Source organism: Condylostylus longicornis, unplaced genomic scaffold (genome assembly GCF_029603195.1).
Source record: "Condylostylus longicornis isolate FDR11 unplaced genomic scaffold, ASM2960319v2 ptg000072l, whole genome shotgun sequence".
Classification (NCBI taxonomy): Eukaryota; Metazoa; Arthropoda; class Insecta; order Diptera; family Dolichopodidae; genus Condylostylus; species Condylostylus longicornis.
Window position 1 is genome coordinate 5194833 of NW_026578040.1, and position 14650 is coordinate 5209482.

A 14650-nucleotide genomic window follows, 5' to 3' on the forward strand; every position below is an offset into this window, starting at 1 on the left:
TTACAAGGAAATTTAAAAGATTTAAATGAGAAACTTGATTTTTATATCATTTTATAAATTTTAAGTGCCTTTTAATAATTCTATTTAGTTAAATTTAAAAAAACTATTTACTAATCTACCCAAATATAAACTTAAAATTACCTATATATACTACAATCACATGTAATTCTCCAAAAAATATACAATTTACTACTTAAAGAATTCTTAATAAATTAATCTGATTCATATTTTTTATATTATAAGTGCAAACTGGAAGTATAATATTTATTTGTTAATTTTTAATTCTTTAAGAGTCTTGTACTTGAATATTTTCGATGTGCTGACAAAATTTTACATAAAATAAAAATATATAACGTAAGTATTGTGGAAATACACATAATTTTAATTTCTTATAATTTTATTAAAAATTCAAGTCGTGTAAATAAAGACGTCGATTCAATTCATTTGAAAAATTATTTTAATGTTTATCTTTACTTATTTTTTTTTTTCATTTTTCAAATTTCGTTGCTTTATGTCAAGGTTAATTATACTTAAAAATAATATACTTGAGCAATAGCTCTACACACAAAATATGTAATAATTTTTTTTTTCATTTTCTTATTTTAAATCTAAAGGATGTTCAATGTCCGTCAACTTTGTTTTTACGCTAACAATTATTTAAGTCATTGCAATAATTATCTTATATTTTCTTTTTAACCTTTACTCGATATGTTACAAAAAAAATTTAAAACAAGTTTTTTTTACTTAAACCTCATAATTATTGCAATTCACTAATAATTAAATTATGATTTTTTATTTTAAAATTATTTTCTTAAAATAGAATGATAATTGTGTTTAGGTTTTCATTTGAAATTTCTTAATTAAAATATTATCAAGTAGAACAAGCAATTATTTAAGTAATCGATTGACTTTATTACAATATCCAATTGTATTTACACATGGGTAAAATATTTTCGACTCTAGCTCTAATCCTCGTATTGATATCGTTTACCAATCATTTTATTACAGTTGAACAGTTATGGTTATAAATGTATAAACGAAATATAAAATAACAAAAAAGAAACTTAATTTGTAAAAACCAAAAAACTTCTTAATTACCAAAAGATACTGCAATTTGTATTACAGTAAAACAAAAGTGCACACTCAGTTGTGTAAATAGCAAAATTTACTATATTATGTAAAATGTGAATAAAGGAATAATTAATATGTGGGAATAAAATATAATAATATGGTAACATCTTTCGAAACTGTACAATTATGTTGATTTCAATTTTAAAAATGTTTAAATAAACTTCTAATTAAAATTTTAAGTCTATATTTTATTTATACTAAATCAACACCTCATAAGTAATTATAAAATTTTTAATATTTTAAATATGTATATATCTAGTAATATTATAGAGTCAAGGTTATTTTGATTGCAATTACTTCTACTAGTATTTACTGTGTATATGATAATTTTGTTTTACTCATATATAAATTATATTAGAACATAAATCCATGAAAATCTATGAAATATAATTTTTATATATATTGTGCTCCATAAAAGGTGCAATTCAAATTTAATTACATATATGCATGAATTTAAATAGTTGAAGTTGTTAAAAAAATACTTGTTGTGTAAGAACTAGTATTATTACTAATGTGTTACAGAAAACAAGTATGTTATTAAAAGGATGAAAAAATAAGTTTACTATTGGTGCAATTAAATATCCAAAGGTCCACTTGCAAAAGTAAGAAATACACATTTAAAACTATATTCGTGAGCTTAGCATTTAACTTTATTTAAGAAAAGTTGAGAGGAGTGATTATTTTCGAATGAGCTATATAGAATACATATTTATATTTCAGTAATAATTTCAAATAATTTCCCAAAATCTTTATCAAAATTATTCAAATTATTTTAACAAGCTAATATAATATGTATGTACTTTGACTGACTTATTTTATTAGTACTTTCAAGTACTTAACTATATAATTTTATGCTACATCGTTTTAACGCGAGATACCCTGTAATTATTTACTTTAATTAAAACTGAGTGTGATGGCTACATTATTCTATAATTATTTATTTTGAGAACGATTTTGTCTCAGCAATTTTATCTCATCCAAATTAATGTTTCGCATATTATGTAGTTTGTTTAACAATTTCTGAATTTTGATTCTTATGTTTGTTGTTAATTTTCAAATATAATTAATTTTTAATTTTATCGTGTTTTGAATTATTAGATATCATAATGAAGATTTATTTTACTTGGACGGAAAGAGTCAAATCATCAATTGTACCAATATTTACAAAATTATGATTATTTTTTGTCTATGCAAAGCTTATTGTATAATAAGTGAATATTCAAAAGCTTTAAAATCAAAATAAAATTAAAAAACAATATTGTGTTTTTCTGGTCGTATTTCTTAGTTTTTTTTTTTCGTTATTTATACACTTACTGTGCCAACCTGATGAAGTGGGAATGCCGGCTTTTAAATAATGTTAAAATTTTGAGATTAGTTTTTTTTTTTGTTTCATGTTCTCTCTTGTTTTTTTTTATTATTATTTACCAACGTTAAGATTTTTTTAAACAATAAAACTTCATGAATTGCGATAATTTTTTTACGTATATTTTAGGGGGGAATTGTTTATAGTTAAAAAAAATAATGAAGAATATTACAAAAGAAATAGGTATATAGACGGTTGTGTCGTGGTTTTACAAAAATATAAATAAGAGAGCAAAACTGTTGAAAAGTTTGAATTGTTTGTGGTTATTTGAAAAGTGAACTTTAAAAGTCTTTCGTCTTTTATTTTAAATTTTATTTATTTTTAGCTATAAAAAGGTTTCTATTTATAGTCAATTTATATGATTTATAGATTTTGGAAATAAATAAATTAAAATTAATAAAAGTAAATCGAGTACAACTAAAAAAAAAATAAAATAAAATAAAAATGAGAGTTAAAAATATTGGAATTTTAATATTTAATGTTGTTGTTACTTTAAATTTTGTATCCAGTGCAGTTTTGCCAGAAAGTGATTCTGTAACAACAGATGGAAATGAATTTGTGTTACGTAAGTAAAATTATTTAATAAATTATTTTATAGATTTGTGTTCGTTCGTTCTTTAAAGCATTTATTGAAATAAAAATGTATAGGGAAAATCTTTCGAAATTAAGAAGTTCGCAATATTAAGAATTAGCTTAAAGCAGCAATTTTTGGCTATAATAATCATGGTTTTTATTTAATTTTTGTACCTTTACGTTACGATTGTAACTTGCAACTAAAATTATTTCAACTGAAATGTCAGTGGATTTTACGAAGTCATTTTCAGTTCAGTCATTCTATATAGATCAATAGAAGTACCAATAGAGCTTAGATATGTATGTATATATGTACATATAAAAAACTCAATTATAATTATCATCGCAATCAATAAGTGTTATAATAATTTTCAATAGTTTTAAGATAATCACAATATTTATCACATAATTATTTGTAGGAATATATTAATAATTTGTTGAAGTATTAATTGTGTCAAAAGCACATTATATATGTATATATGAGATTTTGTACAAAATATAAAATTGAAACTTGTGAAGAGGAATTTCAAGTTATCAAAACATTTTTTTCTAGTAGTAAAAAACAATTAATTTTCAATTGAAGGAATCGTGCAACAATTTTTAAATATGGAAATTTTCTTTTTATTCAATTTCGTTTTCTTACCCAGGCTCAACTGTTTAATATTTTCAAATATCTAAATCTCGTTCTCACAATTTATTTGCAGCATATACTTATTATGGCCATAAATAGTAAACCAGTTCTTATGGATTACCTTTACCGGTTCTAAAACGTATATTAATAATTAATTGCAGTATAAAAGAGTGTTATAAGAATGTTATACAATATTGCAATACAAATATTTCAATAAAGTCACAGCACAGCAACATTTTCTTCTTATCTAGGTGATTGAGCCCTCAATTTTGATTTTTTCATGAATTTTGTTTATTTAGTTTTTGACGTATAGGAATTTAAATGAGTCGCAAAAATTACTTATTCATAATTAACAAAAATATTAATTTTTGTTTTTAAATAAATTAAAAAAAAAATTTTAAAATAAATAAATAAATAAAAATTTGACCATCAAGACCACTTTAATAAATTCTTATTTGATCTTATTTTTTAAAAAACCAAATTTATTCAGTTTTGCAATTTTAATTTTTTTTTTTAATTTTAAACTCAAAAATATTATAATTGAAATGCAAAATACAAAATATATATGTCTAAGACTAAGAAATATGTCTAAGAAGAAACGGCAATCAAAGTGTATAAAAAATATAAATTTGCGTGTTCTTGACCACCTTAAATTTGAACGTTACATAAGGTTTGACAAGCAAAAAGTGGATTTTACATAAAAGCAAATAATTAGCGCAACAATAAATGCAAAAAAAAAATAAAGGAAAAAATAAATAATTTTCTTATTTTCTTTTGATGCAAAAAGCATATTGTATAGATGAAGATCCAAGTATAAAGACACAATAAAAGTATTAAAATAAAACACCGGATACAAATAAACTAAAATTATAAGTTTCCGATGACCGTGAACCTAAATCAAGTATGTTATAAGTACTAGTAGTATGCATACGTTATGCATAGCATATAAATTCGAGTGACATCTGATAACATTTTAAAAATTTATGCAATAATGAAAATAAAATGAAAAAAAAAATGAGGTTAGATTTTAATTTTAAATGAAAGAAATATTGCAAATAATTAATAATAATCTTTAGGAGTTGCGAAAATATATAGAAAATATAATTAAATTTACTTCTTCTTTCTTCTTCTTTGCTAGGCCCTACAGACCATGAAGGTCCTGCGCCTGACTCAGCATTTTCTTCCACTCGCCTCGGTCCTGGGCGACTCTCCTCCAGTTGGAGACACGAAGCCTTTTTAAATCCGCCGATGTTTCGTCTCCCCAGCGAAGATGCGGTCTACCTCGACGTCTTGTTCCCTCGGGTCTAGAGTCGAATACTCTCCTTACTGGTGCGCTTTCAGACATTCGCGCCACATGACCTAGCCAGTGTAGCCTTTTGATTTTAATTTTGCTAACCACGTCTATGTCGCTGTACAGCTCGTAGAGTTCGGCGTTATATCTTCTCCTCCAGACCCCCCCCTCATTCACAGGACCAAGAATGCGACGAAGAATCTTTCGCTCAAAAACACTAAGGCATTGCTCACTTGTCCCAGACAATGTCCAAGCTTCCGAGCCATAGAGCAGAACCGGAAGAATAAGCGTTTTGTACTGCTGCAACTTAGTGTTTCTGGACAGGAGTTTTGAACCCAGCTGTTTTTGCAAACCGAAGTAGCAGCGGTTTGCCAGGGTAATCCTGCGTCTCACTTCCACACTGATGTCGTTCGTGGAATTTACGTTTGTGCCCAGGTAGATGAACTCCTTAACTACCTCAAAGTTATATGAGCCAATGGTGATGTTTTGGCCAATATGATGGGCCGCCGCCGGCCTGTTTGTCGACAGCATATATTTTGTTTTGTCCTCGTTCACATTTAGACCCACCTTTTTTGCTTCTTGATCAATCTGTGTAAAGGCTTCGATGACCGCTCGCCGCGAACGAGCGATAATGTCGATGTCGTCAGCGAAACCCAACAGCTGAACGGATTTAAAGAAGATAGTGCCTTCTGTGTTAACACCCGCGCGGCGCACTACTTGCTCCAGAACAAGATTGAAAAAGTCGCATGACAGCGCGTCCCCCTGCCGAAACCCGGTACGCGTTCGAAAAACCTCAGACGTATTTTTTCCAACTACCACCGCACATCTGGTGTTTTCTAGCGTCATCCGTGATAATCGAATAAGTTTGCTCGGGAACCCATAATCTATCATCGCCTCATATAATGCGGTGCGATGTATGCTGTCATAGGCAGATTTAAAATCGATGAATAAATGGTGTGTGTCGATTTGAAATTCGTGGGTCTTCTCCAGGATCTGGCGGAGTGCGAAAATCTGGTCCGTGGTAGATTTCCCTGGTCTAAAACCACACTGGTAGTTTTCTATGATGTTATTGCAGAGTGGTTTCAGCCGTTCGCACAATATGCTGGATAGGATCTTATAAGCAACATTTATTAAGGATATTCCACGATAATTGTTGCAGGACGTGGTATCACCTTTCTTATGGATGGGCTGTATGATGCTAACACTCCATTCATCGGGCATACATTCCTCCATCCAAATGCGGCCGATGATCTGGTGCATGCTCCCTACCAATATCTCACCTCCAGCCTTGAACAACTCCGCTGGCAGACCATCAGAGCCAGCCGCCTTGTTGTTCTTCAGCTTTTGAATGGCGTTGTTAACTTCTTCGAGGCTAGGTGGTAATACCTCTTCGTTGTTAACCGGAGTGTTCGATGTTGTTGCATCGTCTTCGGTGATATCCCTATTTAACAGCTGTTCGAAGTGCTGTTTCCACGTCTGTAATATCCCTTCTGCATCGGTCACCATATTTCCGTCACCATCGTTCAGCGCATATGTGTAAGGCTTAAATCCAGCCGAAAGCTGCTTAACTTTTCTGTAAAAGCTTCTTACTTCGCCTCTGTCTCGATGTTTCTCGATATCCAAGAGCTGGGATTTAGCATGGTCACGTTTTTTCCTCCTCAGGACCTTTTTCTCTTCCCTCCTCTTTGCCTTGTACTCCTCTTGCGCTGCCCTAGTTTTCCGTTGCAGCGCTTTCCTGTATGCCTCATTTTTTTCATCCGTCCTCCTCGAACATTCAGCATCATACCAAGGGTTCCTTAGAGGCGGCGGTTTATAACCCAAGATGGTCTCTGCCACATCTCTAATGATGCTTGCGCAATGTTTCCATTGTTCGTCCACGGACCTAAAAGCAGGAGGTGCGGAAAGAAGTTTCTGGCAAAGTTGCTCTTTGAAGGCGTCGGCTAGCTCGCTGGATTGCAAATTTCCAATGTTGACTTTCCTTTTTGAATTGCCGCGCAGCTTTCTAACATTGGATATTCGTGCTCTGAATCTTGCCGCAACTAAAAAGTGGTCAGAGTCGATATTTGCTCCCCTATACTTACGCACATCCAAAACGCTTGAACAATGTCGAGCGTCCGTCAAAAAATGGTCTATTTGGTTGGTAGTGCGACCATCCGGGGCTAGCCAAGTTGCCTTGTGGATATCTCGATGCGGGAAATATGTGCTACTTATAACCATATTGCACGACGCTGCCAAATCGATCAAACGGAACCCATTGTCGTTGGTCGTGTGGTGAAGACTATGGGCGCCAATAGTTTTTCCAAAAATTTCTTCCTGACCGATCTTCGCGTTAAAGTCTCCTAACAAAATTTTAGCATCATATCGTGGGCAGTCTCCATATGTTTTGTAAAGAAGGTCGTGGAAATCCTCCTTGACGGAGTCGTCTGCCTCATTGGTAGGAGAATGAGCGCATATTAGGCTGATGTTGTAAAATTTAGCTCTAATGCGGATAACGGCCAGACGCTCATTAATTGGGCTAAATCCAATCACGTTCCGTCTAAGCCCGTCACCAACCACGAATCCGCATCCCAATATGTGATGCTTTTTATGGCAGCTATAGTAAATGTCGCATTTCTTTTTCCTTACAACTCCAGATCCTATCCAACGTATTTCCTGAATTGCAGTAATGTCTGCCTTATACTGCACGAGAACATTTTCCAAATTGTTAGATGCACCTGGGCTGTAGAGTGTTCTTACATTCCAGGTACAAATCCGTAAATCATAGTCCTTAAAACATTTCTTACGTCTGTTACCAATAGATCCAACCAGTTTATCCGAGGCTACATTTGAGTCTCCCATAACTTCTGCTTTTTACGGGTAAGGCAGTTAACCTTACGCCAACCCCAAGCCGGGGACGAGTTCGCACTTACAGTTTCGGCCTATTCTGCCAGCGGGTGCTAGTAGAACAGTTACCAGGGGCCACCACGCGGAGGTAGAGTAAGCACTTGCCCAGGAACTCAACAGTTGCGCAACTGGGTCAGCGACCAATCAATTGTTTCCCTGTTGCTCCCAGACCAGACCCCCAAATTAAATTTACTGATGGCACGTAATTGCTATTATAAAATATAAAAAGAAATTAATTTGCATGAAATATTGTTCCTTTGACAAGTTTAAAATTGTAAAACCAGTTGCATATTCAAGTGCCTACATACATATACTCGTATAAATGTATAAGCACTTTTAAATTGAAGATGATGGTAGTGGAGTCAAAATAAACAAAACAAAATTTTTTAATTTATATAATATAATGCTTATTGTCTAGATCAAGGAGAACTGCTTAGTTTATTAACATAAAAGTTATTGTCTGGATTCATAAGTATAATTAAAAATTTTCAAAACAAGATATTTGTTGTTTTATGTAGAATGAGTACACTATAAGAAATCAAAATAAACACATGATGAGCCAAAATTAATGTTATAGCACCTTACTAATTTAAAAATTTTATAAGAGAGTGTGAAGTTTATAAGAGAGTGTAGATTAGTCTTAAAAGTACTATTAATCATATGTCCTAAATGAACTAATTTTATATTGAAATTGAAATTAGTAAATTATGTTTTATCGTACTTATTACAACTAATTTCATTTTTTATTTTGTTGTTCATTTGTAGCTGAAGGTATTCCAACATGTAAACAGAATGATCCAGATCTAAGTGGTTGTATTAAAGCAGCTATTAATCAACAACTTCCGATTTTACATGTAAATATTTTTTTAATTATTATAATATTTTATAATTTTAAAATTTTTTTTCTTTTTTCTTTCATTTAAAAATAGAAAGGATCTAAAATACTTAATATTCCACCATTAGATCCTCTTAAAATACCAGATGGTCGTTATCAATATACAAGTGGTCCAGTTGGTGGTACATTAATTATAAAAAATGTTAATGTATATGGAATTTCAAAATCTAGTGTTAAGAAAGTTGATACACATGTATTAGATAATGGTTTAACAAGTACAATGTTAGTATATTTTCCAAGACTTTATATTGAAGGAAATTATAAAGCTGATGTTAAAATTAATGAATTAAAAATGAGACCAAAAGGATATTTTAATTTGACATTAAGTATGTACATATTTAAATATACAAAAAATTTTTAATTAAAATTTTATAAAATTATTAATAATTTTTTTTTTTGTTTATAAGGTGAAGTAAGCGTTACAACAAAAACATCTGGAGATTTTGAATTAATTAATGGAAATAAACATTTAGTTTTGAAAAATTTTGATGTTGAACCAGAAATTGGTGATTTAAAAGTATTTGCAACTGGTTTATTCCCAGATCCAGCAATAAGTATGAATTATAATTAATATTTTTTAAACTCATATAAATTTTTATAATTTTAATTTTTTTCCGATTTTTAGATACTGTTGTATTAGATTTTGCAAATCAATATTGGCCAGAATTAGTTAAAACTGTTTTACCTCAAACAAAATCTATATGGGAACCACTTATACTAGAATCAGCAAATAAATTTTTAAGGTCAATTCCAATTGATAAACTTTTAACCAAAGATGAAAATTAATTTTAAAAATGAAAAGTATATTCATATTTTTCATAGAGAAAATAAGCTATAGAGCAATAGAGTAAACTTTGTATATGAGGCAAATGGTAATATAAAAATATCAACATAGCATGATTATTAGAAAATCCCTATCAGATACAAAGTACGTTTTTTTGTTTTTAAATTTTGAAGCACAAATTTTCGGTAGCTTGATCATTAAATCATATACGATTTCCTCTCTTTATACACTTAAAAACTATAAGTTTTAATGATGCAATACATGAACCTGAATTTAATTTAATTTAAGATTATAATGAATTGATTTTATTAAATGATTTTAACGGAATATTGTATATATATTATTGTATTTCATCAATTATAATTTTATATTATGTTGTAAATTATTTTTGAATAAATAAATTTAATATTATTAAAACTGGTTCAATATTAAGCACTTAATTTTCCAACAATATTTTATACTTAAATTAAGAGTTTGTAAGATAAGTGTGACAGTTTCCCACGTTTATCTTGTCATTTCATTCGCAACCATCTGCAACTAAGCGATTTTTTCAAAAGAAAGTGCAAAAATGATTTCAATAAAGCGGAAAATGTAGAATTTCAAAATTAAAATGTTTTCTTCGTCATTCGTTTTGTCGCATATAAAAATCGCTTATGTATCAAACTTATGAAAGAAACGCGTTGGGTACCTATGTTGGGACTTGTGATGCGGACATCGAGTAGATTTGAAATTCATGCCTAACGTCTGTTAGTTGAATACTGAAAAGCGACTTATTTACACATGAACCATGGCCTTTTTAGTATTTTTGGAAGAAATCGAAACCAAATAAAATTTTCTTAAAAAATATTATAAGAATATTTTATGCAAGTATAATAATATACAAAAAATTGCCAACCGCAGTTTAATTCAATTAAATTTCAACTACAATTTTTTTAGTTAAATTGAATTCCATTTTTTTTATTCAAAAACTTCAAAATAATTTTGCGCATCATACTTTCAATAATTTTCTAAATAATTATTGAAAATGGTGAGGCTGTTAACAAAAACTATTTTATTTACGCTTTTATTTTTCACAATTTATATTTTTTACATTTTTCCATTAATAAAAGCTCAAAAATATTTTATTTTCACATTGTTAATAATATTCTTAATAACAAATTGCATATATTAAGGCTCGTCGGATTTACTATGAATTATCTAAATCTCATATAACAGTAAGGTCTCGTTTGAATAAATTGTTGAAAAAATTTCTATATATTGCAGTCCCCTGTTTTAATTCGTATAAATGTCTTAGTTGTAAAATTCAAATACACTTTGATTTTGATTGTTTCTTAATTTGGGTATATTTTATAATATTTCGGTTGTCAAAAAAAGTAAACGAAAAGGTTATAAGGAGATCAAAACCAAAACTTTTTAACATTTTAATTTTAAAAGTATGCATATCTTTTCAAATAATTTATATTAGATAAGACTACATTATTTGCCGGCTGGAAGGTTGTCTTGGATGTCGAGTTTTCGGTGGAAAAGCACTTCTCTATGGTAGGGAGCCGTATAAATAAACCATTTTTTGAGAGGTGTCTTTTTTTGACGGTCTGTCGAACTAGCTGTCCGCGTGTGCATCTGTGTACTGTGTATCTCAAGTTCAAGTGAACCGATTTAATGAAATTGTATGTATAAGTTTATTTTGGCAATGGCACGGATTGATCAACTGTTAGAAAATATCAGGCCTCAGAAACTGGACCTTTTTGCGAACCGATTTTACATTTTTGTGCATATAAAATCAGCCAATTTACTTGAAATTTAATATTTAATATGTTGATGTTAAAATCAATAAATTTTTTTAGTAATAACAGGATTCGGAAGCACAACTTTCACTAAGGGGTCGATTTACAAATTATTATAATTGACGGAATTTCTTGAAATTAAGTTCTGGTTGCTAGCAAAACTAACGAACTTTTCCGACAATTTGGATGGCACAAAGCGAAACTCTACTAAAATCCAAATTTATATTTTCCTTATAGTGTGTTAACAAACAGCTTACTAACATCTTGCAATTTGGATGGAAGTCTTTAAAAGGAATTTTCATAATCTTCTGTAAAACTTTCGTAAAACTAGGCAATCGGTTATATACTGATTGCATCAATTTTTTATTTAAGCCTCGGGAAGAGGGTGCACAATTAAAGCAATTTGTAGTACAATATTTTTTAAAAATTTACTGCGCAACTAGGAAGCAAAATAAAAATAATGGCTACATTTTAAGAACCATAATTAAAAAATTTCAATTCTTATAGTTAGTCGGTGTGATTTTATTCAGTAATTGTATTTGGCAAGAATCTTTGAAAATAAATTTAAATAAAAAATATGAGTTTTTTTGCCTTTTGTCTGATAGCTAAAAATATTATAAAAATAAAACTCTATACAAATATTCGCATATATATTAAAAATATATGTAGGGTGAATTCCCATATTAGTGGACAAAAACAAATTTTCATCTTCATCGGTCTAGTCAGAATCAAATTATCAAATTTTCGTAAATATACCCTGTTAGATAATTAAATTTTAAAATTTTAAAGAAAAATTTCTAAGTTTGCATCTGTATTTACTTGTACTTGTATTGTATTGAATTTAACATTTTACTATTATTTACGCATAATCTTTTTGAGTGTATTAAAAAAGAAGTAACCAATAAATTGTAGGTACGAATCACACGATTTACTAATCTAAATCTTCAATTTTTTTATTTTCAATAAATTAATTATGCAAAATATGCGTACAAAAATAAGAGACACGTTGTGTCCATTTAAGTACGTTTTTGGTGTTTAATTTAATAATAATTTTAAAAATCTTGTAAAGACAAAAATGCGTTTGATTAAAGTGTTAACAGTATTTACCTGGAAGTGAACAGTATTTAAAGATAACTTATGTATTTTCTGAGATATTACTACTGTCCACAGGTAAAGCTGGTCATATGTACGACAATTCACCCTAATTAAATCTATACAAAAAAAAAATTTAAATTAATTTTTTTTAAAGTTCAAATCAAAATAATAAAGACGGTATTTTTTATCGTATACTTTAGAATTTTAGAAGCGTTTGAAAAAAATGTAAAAAATTACCGAAATCATTCACATTTTAATTACATTTAAGAATCTTTATAGATTGCCATTTTTTAATTTAAATATTTTGTTTCGTTTACGGGTTCTACACCGAATTTTTTCTTTATTTCTCCATTTTATTACCTTGTGATATTTAATTTTTATTATATTATAATTGTAACCTGTTCTCATATATATTAAATGCATAAAATATATTCTATATATATAAATTTAATTAAACATTTATACCCATATATACAGTTTAATACATATATATATTAATGGATATATTCCAGAGTTTATTGGCATATCTTAAGTATAAGTATAAATAGTTGAAATATGAAATTCAAGATCACATGCATATCATTTTTAATTATTGTTGAAATGTGTAAATAAAATACAACTATACTTATATATATAGAAAAAATCATTAAAGTACTTTGCGCATTTTATGGTTCAATTAATCTACGGAAAACAAAACATCACACAACTTGAATTTTATTTATTAATCTACATTTACATATACATGTATGATATAATTACTTTTACTTACTTATAGATTTTAAAATATTAAAATAGTGTATAAAAACGCCATTATTTCAACGTTTTAAGTTAAAAATTAATTAATATTAAATTATATTATGTGTTAAACCTGAAAGGATTTAGGACAAAAATTTGTAATTAAAAATATATTTTATATATAAAAGATGTCTGGCCAACTTTATTAATGTACTTTGAAATATGGTAGATGACACAATTTGAGATAAAAATTATTATTGAAGAATATTTGTTAGATCACTACTGTTTAATTAATTGGTATATAACTTGTAATAAGCAATTTTTTTGACATAATTTATTTGATATTACAAATTAATGTCTTCAAAATAAAAAATAATTTCTTATACTTTTGATAATTAATTTGTTTAATATAATGGCAGCTTGATATTGTTTAAAATATTGGTAAATAATTTTTTATATACCCGTTTTGGTGTACAACTTGTCAACATATAGGTACATACATATCGCACATCGTATTCTATGTTAAAACTTGAGTTAGAAAACATAATTGAAAGATTCGTTTTTTCGTTTGCTACTGGCAAGGCACATCTGCTGCATAAATTTCAGCTTTCTGCGACAACTCCTTTAGAAATTAGAATTATAAAGAGAAAAAAAAAGTTACAATATTCAAGCGTTTGAAAATTTTTTAGTTGTATTATGTCGTATTCATTGTTCGAACACACGGCAATATGACCGGATTTTTTTTTTATTTAGCGGTACATGCAGAGATACAACAAAAAAAAAGATGTTGTTCGCTATTGTAAACCAACATTTCATTCAAACATTATACCTGTGTGATATGTGTTCTATTATCATTTACAACATAAACGTCCGGAACAAAACTTAAAGAATTAATATTTCTTACGTTCGGTTAAAGAATATCGCATGTTTCTTTTAAAATTTTGTATTAAAAACGTATTTTGCTTATGTGAATTCTTTAAATATTTGAAGGGAAAATTGAAATATAATTTAATCTGAAATGAATCGGAGCGAAATAAAGGTCAAAGAAGTATTCACATACAATTTATACTAGACAATACATAAATGATGTAGTTACATACCTACATATGTATATATTTATATTTAGAAAGGATTTATTGAACTTTTTAATGGAATTTCTGGAATAATTATCCATCAACATGATTAATTAATAATCTCTAAATAAAATTCTTGTTTCAATTAAATTTAAATTAGATAATTAAAAAGCAATAATTTTATTCTAAATTTTTTTTTGCTATTGTGTTAATTTTTTGCTTATTCTCAAATTTTTATTGGCAATTACTATATGAAGAAAATGTTTAATTTTTTGGAACTATCCTAATAAAAATTTTTATATTATATTTAAATATTATAGCTGTATTTACATAAATACACTGTTGTTAAAACATACGCATATTATATAAATTATTTGAAAGGCCATGGAAAAATACTTGTTTTATTGAAATA

At 28.4% G+C, this 14650-nt stretch overlaps 1 protein-coding gene across 1 annotated transcript; it reads left to right on the forward strand.

Moving 5' to 3' along the window:
- The first annotated feature begins 2756 nt into the window (after positions 1–2756).
- On the forward strand, positions 2757–9976 carry LOC129612437 (uncharacterized). Its single transcript, XM_055526027.1, has 5 exons — positions 2757–3059; positions 8638–8726; positions 8802–9093; positions 9175–9321; positions 9393–9976. Exons 1-5 carry the CDS (start codon positions 2939–2941, stop codon positions 9551–9553), a joined length of 810 nt encoding a protein of 269 aa, XP_055382002.1. The 5' UTR covers positions 2757–2938; the 3' UTR covers positions 9554–9976.
- The last annotated feature ends 4674 nt before the right edge of the window (positions 9977–14650 follow it).